This window comes from Austrofundulus limnaeus, unplaced genomic scaffold (genome assembly GCF_001266775.1).
Source record: "Austrofundulus limnaeus strain Quisiro unplaced genomic scaffold, Austrofundulus_limnaeus-1.0 Scaffold1606, whole genome shotgun sequence".
Classification (NCBI taxonomy): domain Eukaryota; kingdom Metazoa; phylum Chordata; class Actinopteri; order Cyprinodontiformes; family Rivulidae; genus Austrofundulus; species Austrofundulus limnaeus.
In genome coordinates, this window is record NW_013954008.1 from 1 (window position 1) to 9,815 (window position 9,815).

At 42.1% G+C, this 9,815-nt stretch overlaps 1 protein-coding gene across 3 annotated transcripts; it reads left to right on the forward strand.

Annotated features, from left to right (window-relative positions):
* Positions 1–751: 751 nt before the first annotated feature.
* On the forward strand, positions 752–9,650 carry LOC106535898 (dual specificity tyrosine-phosphorylation-regulated kinase 1A). 3 transcript variants are annotated; one of them, XM_014033038.1, is made up of 11 exons: positions 752–2,380; positions 4,421–4,617; positions 4,890–4,982; positions 5,266–5,454; positions 5,554–5,701; positions 5,783–6,069; positions 6,218–6,364; positions 6,636–6,776; positions 6,886–7,189; positions 7,278–7,402; positions 8,534–9,650. In XM_014033038.1, the coding sequence occupies exons 2-11, from the start codon at positions 4,498–4,500 to the stop codon at positions 9,119–9,121; spliced, it is 2,142 nt and encodes a 713-aa protein (XP_013888492.1). In that variant the 5' UTR covers positions 752–2,380; positions 4,421–4,497; the 3' UTR covers positions 9,122–9,650. The 3 variants fall into 3 exon arrangements, with proteins under 3 accessions (XP_013888492.1, XP_013888493.1, XP_013888494.1); XM_014033039.1 differs by having other exon boundaries at positions 752–1,539; positions 4,424–4,617; XM_014033040.1 differs by having other exon boundaries at positions 1,395–1,539.
* The last annotated feature ends 165 nt before the right edge of the window (positions 9,651–9,815 follow it).

The window sequence follows — 9,815 nt, forward strand, 5'->3', positions numbered from 1 at the left end:
TATACACACACACACATATTAATGTAGCTGACCTGTTGATAACATCCAAAGCTCTAAAAAAAGATGGCCGCCACAATACAGTACAGTTCAATATAAATATTGAGCAACAATTTGGTGTAAAAGCAATTATCACATGAATTGTAACAATGCATCAGATTTATGGGTTTGAAAAAAACCTGTAACTTTGTATTTTCTCAGGAAGTCAGTTTCTTTATTGAATGCAAGGCCTTTAAGTATAACATTTTTTATTGTTTAAATAAAGAGAATATAATAATGAAAAAAAATCTGTTGTTAGTCCCCTCCTTCTATTCCTGTCTCCTGCTTTTATTTAACATTTTGATGGGTGTTGTTGTTTTTTTATTTGCTCTATTTGATATGTTTCATCTTTATTTTAGAAGTGTGATCTTTGGGGGTAAGTAATTTACGCTTTAATGCTCCAAAAAAAAAAAAAATCCTAAACAAGAAATTAAGTGAGCAATTGGCTAGAARAGCAGAAAAATCAATACATTATTTATTATCATGTACCTTTTTCYGTAAAAACTGTAGAAATACCCTTCAGATATTTAAATCGCAGTGGACTGACAGCAACAGGCCAAACGTGGTTATAAAAACACACACAGGGACACCACATGAGTTATGTGTGCGCTGTAACCCTGGCCAGTTCAGAATTTATTCGTCATTGGCACATCCGGGTACTCCAATTTTTTTTTTGATTGACAGTTGCCATGGCAACAAGCTAGAGCATCGCCATTTTGTCAGGAGGGTTCCCCCCCCACCCCCAGCTCAGTCTTTTCAAATGTTCTCCCTTCCCGCCGGAATAATGCTGTCAGTGGATATATTTTTGACGTTCATGGATTTCGAGACGCGTCTAGTGGATCGGATTATCAAGAAGACCGCGAGCCCCGCTTTTTAACCCGGTTGAAACAATTAGGCGGCGCCGCACTAACTCAGTTGTCCGTGTCTCTGGTCCACCGGGCCGGTTCACTGCGCAGGTTTGGACCGCGCGCCATTTTGTGAAAATTGACACAAAATTTCTAACCAAAATTTTTTTTTATCAGAGGACACGGCTTCTGCACGGCCGGTAAAATGCTCCAGGTATAACCGCGTTGTCGCGCTCGTCGAGGTGACCGACGTACCAAACCGCAAAGACGGAGCGTTGAATCGGAATTTGGCACAGCGTTTATTTAGCGGCGGCTAAAATTGTTAGCTTCGGGCTAGTCAGCGGAACTAGCTGACGTTAGCTGCGCTCATTTTGTCAACCAGCTAAGGTTAGCCAGTAAGTTACGCGTGCTAGTTAGCATGTTGCTTGTCATCAGCTGATAGGCATATTTGATAAAACTGCTTCGACCGCGGACGCTGTTCGTCAAAAGTTCGGGCCATGAAGCGCACACTGGTTTCGACTGGTGGGTTATTTTAGCCGGCCAGAGGACGGGGGATTGGATTTACTCGCTAACCGTGCAGGGAGGTGGAGAATCAAGCTGGATAAGTTTCCTCATCATACAGGTTATTGGACTTTAAATGAAGACCGTGCCATCAGAGGTAAGTAAAGCGGATTTATTGRACGTAGCGTCCGTTTGTTTGGGCTTTCTTTTCACAGATGTGTGTCCTGTGCAGCGTGAATAGTTAACAATGATGGACGCGGTAGTGAAGTTAAAAATGGTAGCTTTTTTTTTTCTTTTTGGTGTGGCGGCTAACGTTATGTTTTAGCCAGGGTTTGCTTTCAGTCAGTAGGTCAGTGGAAGGGATTTTAATGTTGGACATCCCAGCTGAGCTTTATAACTGGACGTAGAGTCACGCTGACACGGTGTTAACAGCGTTTGCTAGCCCCCCTGCTATATCAGACTGTCATTGTATGATTGAAGCCGCGTTAGCTTTACCTCCCCCGATTTGATCTGCTCAGTGCAGCGGTCTAACCGTGCTCAAATCAGGGGTGGATGTGGATTTTTTTTCCTCCCTTTTTTTCTTTGCAMCTCATAAGCTAACCTGGCTAATGGCTAACTTGTTGACGAACCAGCTTTGAATGGGGCCCCACTTTAGCCCCGCTGGCTGCACGTCGGTGCTGGTGAGCTGATCTGCTCGTCTCGTCCCGCAGTTTTCAGGGCAACGACGACACACACACACACACACACACACACACACACACACACACACACACACCGACACACACACACACACACACACACACACACACACACACACAAAAAACCGCTCGTGCTAGTTTTAGTCCTCTGATAGCGCGAGGCTGGATGTCATCTATTTGAGGATTTGGAGTCCCTCCACGGACAATAAATGTAGCGAGAGAGAGGAGGGACAGGGGAGGGAAATGAACGCTGAATATGCTCCCTAAATTCCAACCATGACGAGATCTACCCCTTCATCTGTAAGTACGGCGCTTCGGCGGACATATGTGCGGTTTGGACGGGTTTCTGTTTGATCCATCTCTCCTGGACTTGGATCTGATCGGTTGGGCGTGAGAGGATGACACACTGGCTCCTGACGGAGATCTTAAACGATCAGCTCAGGATATGATTCGGCTTTTTTTTTTATTATTATTATCAAGCTAACTGTCGATATATTTACACATAAATAGGCCCAGTGATGCCATAATGACTGGAGCCAGGAAAGGAACTGTTCATATGTCGGTACTGAACATTAAGAATAAGCAGAGCTACAAGTGTGCTTCTAAAATGGCTCTTTTTTTTATTATACTTCTATTTGTTTCACTGTAGGTTATTTAAAATATATATTAAATCCTGGAACGTTTATCTACATGTAATACATAGATATTAAACCATTTTTACAGCTCTAAATCTGTATAGTCATGTACAGCAAAGACATGAATTTAAGCAAGTATTTGCCTTTTTATAAAAAGTATTTAAWGGCCTTTAAAGCTTCTCTTTATTAACATATTGGCTATAGATAGGCTAAGATGGAGWGCAAGGCCTACAACAATAATCATTCAAATTTAAATGTCCAACACTTTCTAAATTATTTTAAATGTTTAAATCACAAGCAGAAGGCCTGTTTTTTACTTTTGRATTATATTTTGAATCCKTACTTTTACATATAGGTTACTTTTACAAGTTTTGGGGTGTCAACTTAAGTTTAACCTGAACAAAATTAAAGCTATTAMAGTGTTTTCTAGTCTGTTTTTGCTTAATTTAACTTAAAATGAAGATGTTAGCTGCTGTAAAATGAAGCTTTAACCCGTTTGGTGGGGGGAAACTATTTCACTTTAATTTTTTTCTTTCTTTCTTTGTGTTGCTGTTTTGAATTTGGCATAGCTTTTGAGCCTAAGTAGTCAAACAAAGCAAAGTCATTTGGACACTATATTTTATTTTTAAACTTTTGATGCAGCACAAACAATAAAACAAGCCACCTGCCATGATAAAAGGAAAATATTCAGGGGAAAACGCACCTTTTAGTTCACGTACAATACAAATAAAGCTATAACATGTGTTTATATAAGCATATGAACAGAGGCTGGTGAAAACGGTATCTCCCAGCTCTCACATAGCTCGCTGGTGGGAGCTCTCTCATCTTACAGTTCCTCTTATTTCTGTCCGTGTATTCTCTGCTGTTTCCAGAGCTGGGTCAGCTTTCTGACGCTCTCAGATGGAGTGCAGGTTTTTGGGGCTGTGCAGCTATTTTGCTGTCAGGCTCTCCGTGTTGAAAGCAACGTCTAAGTGTGCCAAAGTTCAATTTTATTTCTTGTTTATTTCTTGTTTTCTCATTGGAAAATGGGAGCAGCTCTGCCCTGGCAACAAAAGTAGGCTATTTGCATACCGCGTTGTGATTGGTCTGTGCATTGATGGGCTTGCCAAATCACGCTGTATCTCTGTGGTGATAGGCTATGCTAATTAGGTGCTGTTGCTGGGATTCTGAATAGTGGTTACTGTGTGGCGCTGGTGAATTGTGTTGTCTGGTGAGAGATGCTGATAGCTGAACATGCTATTTAATAATTTTTTGATTCCTTCTGGCTTAAAATGAAGGATGATTCACTGTACAGCGCGGAGATGCTGTGTTCTCACCCCGTTTCACAGCTAAACCTGCTGTTTTTCTCCCTTTTCTTCACAAAGGTTGATGCATTACTGTTGTATTATGTTTTATTTCACTCATCCTTTCTTGTTTCAGTTTACATATGTATTAAAATGCCCTGTATTAACATGACATTTATATTTTCTGTGAATATTTTTACGACTGTGGTTTGTTTAATTTTACAAAGATGTATTTTCCTAATAATATATTATGTTAACCTTTATACAAAACCTGTTTTTCATGCTTATCTGCATAAGATAAATGATTCAAAACCTATTTTATTTTATTTTTTTGTATTTTCTTCATAATGTTTGCTCTTACATGTGAATATAATGTGTGTTTAGGTTAAAGTAGAAACCCTAACAAGGTTAATTTCTCCTAGGAGGAGAGACTTCAGCATGCAAACCTTCGTCCGTCCGGCTTGCGCCCTCTTTTTCTTTACACACTGCTGGTCTTCAGATGGCTGCTCCAATGCCCCATACGCACCAGCAGTACAGTGACCGCCACCAGCCAAGCACTGACCAATCTGTTACGGTCTTACCGTACAGCGACCAGACACCACAGCTCACTGCCAATCAGGTATACTAACCCAACCTCGCTGCACCTCTCTGTTTTACAAGAATTACAAGAATCACAGTACTTAGTGATATGAAAGACTACTTCCCCCTTTTTTTTTCTGCTGTCACTAGGCAGAGTAGCTGCTTGTCAGCTGTCTCTTTCAATTTAATCATGCCATGTTGTGCACAGTTACTTGTGTTAAATGTAATATGATATAATATTAAGCTGTTAATTATGTGTTTCCTGTGTGTTTTTTTCTCATAAATTGTAATATTTTATCTTTGACACTCCAGAGGCACATGCCCCAGTGCTTTCGTGACCCAACTTCAGCTCCCCTGAGGAAGCTCTCCATTGACCTTATCAAAACCTACAAACACATCAATGAGGTTAATTTTATTTTATTTTTTTCTTTCAGTGCTTCTGAAACATCAATACATTACTTTGAAATTTAACCAAAGTCAGACGTGGTTGCTTTTAAAATGGTTTTGAGTGATAAACTAAGTATCTTACAAATTTAGACGAACATGTTTTCATTGTATTCACGTTACAATAAATCACAATAAATTTAAACCCTAAAAATCTTTCTCAACATGCATATTAGTCTGTAGTTTATTTGTGCTTTATTAAAAAAATTCTTTGTGTAACGTGGTGCAATTTGTTAACTTCCAGGTGTATTATGCAAAAAAGAAGCGACGGCACCAACAGGGTCAGGGTGAAGACTCCAGTCACAAAAAGGAGAGGAAAGTCTTTAATGATGGCTATGACGATGATAACTATGACTACATCGTCAAGAATGGGGAGAAGTGGATGGACCGCTATGAAATTGATTCCTTGATAGGAAAAGGGTCGTTTGGACAGGTGCCTACTTAAGTCCCTTCATCTGTGATTAARGATGTTAACGTTCACTGTCTGTATGTGCAACCTTACCGTGGGAAATCTTTTAAATTGTCTCTTCAGGTTGTGAAAGCGTATGACAGAGTGGAGCAGGAATGGGTCGCCATTAAGATCATTAAGAACAAGAAAGCTTTCCTCAATCAAGCCCAGATAGAAGTGCGCCTCCTGGAGCTGATGAACAAACATGATACTGAGATGAAATACTACATCGGTAATTCGCTTCTAATCTGACACGTCGAAGTGAAAAGCCTCTTCCTGTGTCCGACTAACACGGTTTTGCCTTTCCCCGCAGTTCACCTAAAGCGACACTTCATGTTTCGGAACCACCTCTGCCTCGTGTTTGAGATGCTGTCATATAACTTGTACGACCTGCTCCGAAACACCAACTTCCGCGGCGTCTCGCTCAATCTCACGCGGAAGTTTGCCCAGCAGCTATGCACGGCGCTACTCTTCCTGGCCACGCCTGAGCTCAGCATCATCCACTGTGACCTGAAGCCCGAGAACATCCTCCTCTGCAACCCCAAGAGGAGCGCCATCAAAATAGTGGACTTTGGCAGCTCGTGCCAACTGGGACAAAGGGTATTTAGCTGCAGTGTTTTCTTATCAGCAGTAAAATTAATGCATACAAAACAAAAAAAAGAAAAAAGGCAGCAGGTGGAAGTTCATGGATGACAAGTCTTATATTTTGTTTGTTGTTTTGTCCCCCACTTGTGTGCCCCGTGTCTAGATATACCAGTACATCCAGAGTCGCTTCTACCGTTCCCCAGAGGTGCTGCTGGGAATGCCCTATGACTTGGCCATCGATATGTGGTCCCTGGGTTGCATCTTGGTGGAGATGCACACTGGAGAACCTCTCTTTAGTGGAGCCAATGAGGTATAAAAATCTGAAATATTACCTGGCTGGTTTTTATCATGAATGATAAATGCTTCCGTCTCATATCTGCAAAGTTTTCAAAGATAGAAGAGTGGACTGTATAACACGTAAACATTATGAACGAGTGTTTTAAGGTTGTTTCTACAGAAGATAACGTTCTGTGATTATCAGCTTTTAGTATAACAGTTTACAGATTTACAGTGTGCAGTTTTGTTTGAGTAATATCGCTTCTAAAAAGACTAAATTATGTGATTYATTATCATTTCTCCAGGTGGATCAGATGAACAAAATAGTTGAGGTTCTTGGTATCCCACCTAATCACATAATGGACCTAGCCCCTAAAGCCAGGAAGTTCTTCGAGAAGCTTTCGGATGGTACATGGAGTGTTAAGAAGACCAAAGATGGCAAAAGGGTGTGTTGGGTTGTTTTGTTTTGGCGGCCTGCTAAATACTGCAAAATAGCATCTTAATTAATTGCAATAAGTGGCGTGTTGGTTAATCTTCTGTCTATACTCTTAACAGTATAAGCCTCCAGCTTCACGGAAGCTCCATTCAATCCTGGGTGTGGAGACAGGGGGTCCAGGTGGCCGGCGGGCGGGGGAGTCTGGTCACGCTGTCGCTGACTACTTGAAGTTCAAGGACCTGATCCTGCGGATGTTGGACTACGACCCCAAGAGTCGCATCCAGCCCTACTATGCCCTGCAGCACAGCTTCTTCAAGAAGACTGCGGACGAGGGGACCAATACGAGCAGTAGCGTGTCTACAAGCCCCGCATTAGAGCAATCCCAGTCTTCAGGAACCACCTCCAGCACCTCCTCTAGTTCAGGTAACACCTGGAGTTGAACGTCGGCTGGAGCTAAGCTGTTGTAGCGTTTGATGTGGGTAAGGGTTTGACACTTGTGTTTAACACTTAGGAGGATCGTCTGGGACTAGTACCAGCGGCAGAGCCAGGTCAGACCCCACCCATCACCACTTGCACAGTGGAGGACACTTTGGCACGACAATGCCAGCTATTGATGGTGACAGCCTCTGTCCACAGGTCAGCAACCTGTTACCTGGAAAGATCTGCACTCAAACCTGAAACCAAACGTGGTTAATCCAGTAGAACAATTACATTTATTTGTCCCAAAGTCCATCTGCCTTTTTTATTTATATAAAAAAGAGCTGCTTTCATTGTTTTAAACACGACTCAAGTCTTTTTGGCACAGTTCATACAGATATTTATAATCTTCTCATATGTGACCCATCACATCGAAACGAGGATTAAGTCTAAAAGTTGTCTGTGGAGAAATAGGCAGATATAGGGTTTTGATTAAAACGCTTGCAAAAATTATATTTTGTCAAAATATAAGAAATAAATGTGTTATCAGTGTATCATTTCAATGAACTGTCTGAAATATAATCCTAAAATAATTTTTGAAGCACTTTTTTGAGCNGAGAAATAGGCAGAGAGGGTTTTGATTAAAATGCTTGCAAAAAATAACAATTTGTGAAACTATAAGAAATAAATGTGTTATCAGTGTATCATTTCAATGAACTGTCTGAAATATAATCCTAAAATAATTTTTGAAGCACTTTTTTGAGCATTAGCAACCAAAAACCAGATTTTGAGGGAAAACCGGTTAAAAATGTTAATGTTTTCTCTGTGACCTATCAAAGCTTTTGTTTCTTTCCAGCTGGGAAATGTTAATATTCAAATACTGTTTGAGGTGTCTTTTTTAAAATGACAAAAAAAATCCCCATTAAAATTACATAAAATTTGGATTTAGACCAAATATTTATGTATTGTTGTAACCAACAAGACAAATTAAATAATACCTCTGGATCTACTAATGATATCAGGATGATCRAAGTATCAAAATGTAGCTTTTAAAGCCAGGAATCTGAAAATATGATTAGGTCCTTTTGATCAAATTTGACTTAATCCTCATTTTGATGTGGTGGGTCACATATTGGCCTGAAAGTGAAGACATGAACTGTCCTGAATTTGTCGTGTAATGTTGACAAAATTCTTATTTTTGTTGAATTTCTTTTATTTTAATGTATTGTATTAAATATGTCAATAAAGCCTTGTTTCGGTGTTTTATATTACCTGACAAATTAAATTAAAACCACAATAACTGTAACTTGAACGAGTTTCACTGCTGACCCGTGTCGTTTGCATTTACAGGCCAGGCAGCCGTACCCACCCCCGCTGGTGTGGGGAGGTGGCGTCGGTCCCGAGTCAGTCACTGGAGAGACCCACCCAGTTCAGGAGACCACCTTCCATGTCCCCCCCCAGCACCCCAAGGCCCTGCACCCCCACTCCCACGCTCATCACCACCACGGGCCGATGATGGCCACGCGTCCACGTCCGCGCCACTACACCTCCCCGACACACAGCTCTTCAACGCAGGACTCCATGGAGGTGGTCCACGGCCACCTGTCCATGACCTCCCTGTCTTCCTCCGCCTCCTCTTCCTCGACATCGTCCTCTTCCACTGGGAACCACGGCAACCAGGCCTACCAGCTCCGCCACCTGCCCGCCGGAGCCCTTGACTTTGGTCAGAATGGTGGGCTGAGCATGGGGCTAGGTGCCTTCTCGAACCCGCGGCAGGAGACTGGCATGGCGGCGCACCCTGCGTTCTCCATGGGCACGAACACGGGGCCGGCCCATTACCTAGCAGAGGGCCACCTGAGCATGAGGCAGGGCATGGACCGGGAGGAGTCTCCAATGACTGGAGTGTGTGTGCAGCAGAGTTCCATGGCCAGCTCGTGACTGCACTGACATTTTTGGCTGTGTGTTCCCCCTGTGCGTCATTTTTAAGGTGGTGTTTTTTACTACAAGGTGTGTTGAGAACAAAAAGCTGCTCACGTCAGAAGGGAGATATCACTGAACCGCTACTACGYAGAAAAAAACCTTTGTTTAAAAGTATATATGTAATTTTTATGAGTTTTTTTTTTCTTTTCTTTTCTTTTGCAATCATTAGGCACAAAATAATAACTGCGGAATAACCATAGTGAGATTGAGACATCCATCTTACCATTTCACCAGTTTCATGTAACCACAAAGTAATCACCATTTGGTATTATGTGGCAAAATCTACGGAGCATTTCAGAGCAGAGATTCGGAGCTAGCTGTTGGTGGTGAAATGCTTGGCGTCCTCTTTAGGTTCGAACCGTGGAGCACCTGACATTACTGCTCCACTGGTTGGTAATGATTTCTGCCCTTTTTTTATGTTTTGAAAGTGAAGTTTCACATAAAAAAATCAGCTGCTTGTAAATCCTGTAGCTTGACAACGATGGGGGAAGTGTTTGCAGTGATATTTCTTGTCGTCGGTCGGTTTTGTGTGACTCTGTTAAAGGGGAGCACATGGCAGCGGAGTTCCCTACGCGTGCGCTGGCCGGGGCCGAGAGGAGACCCCGGGCTGGCGGATACTGACACCAATCGGGGGGTTAAAGGGAGAGGGAAG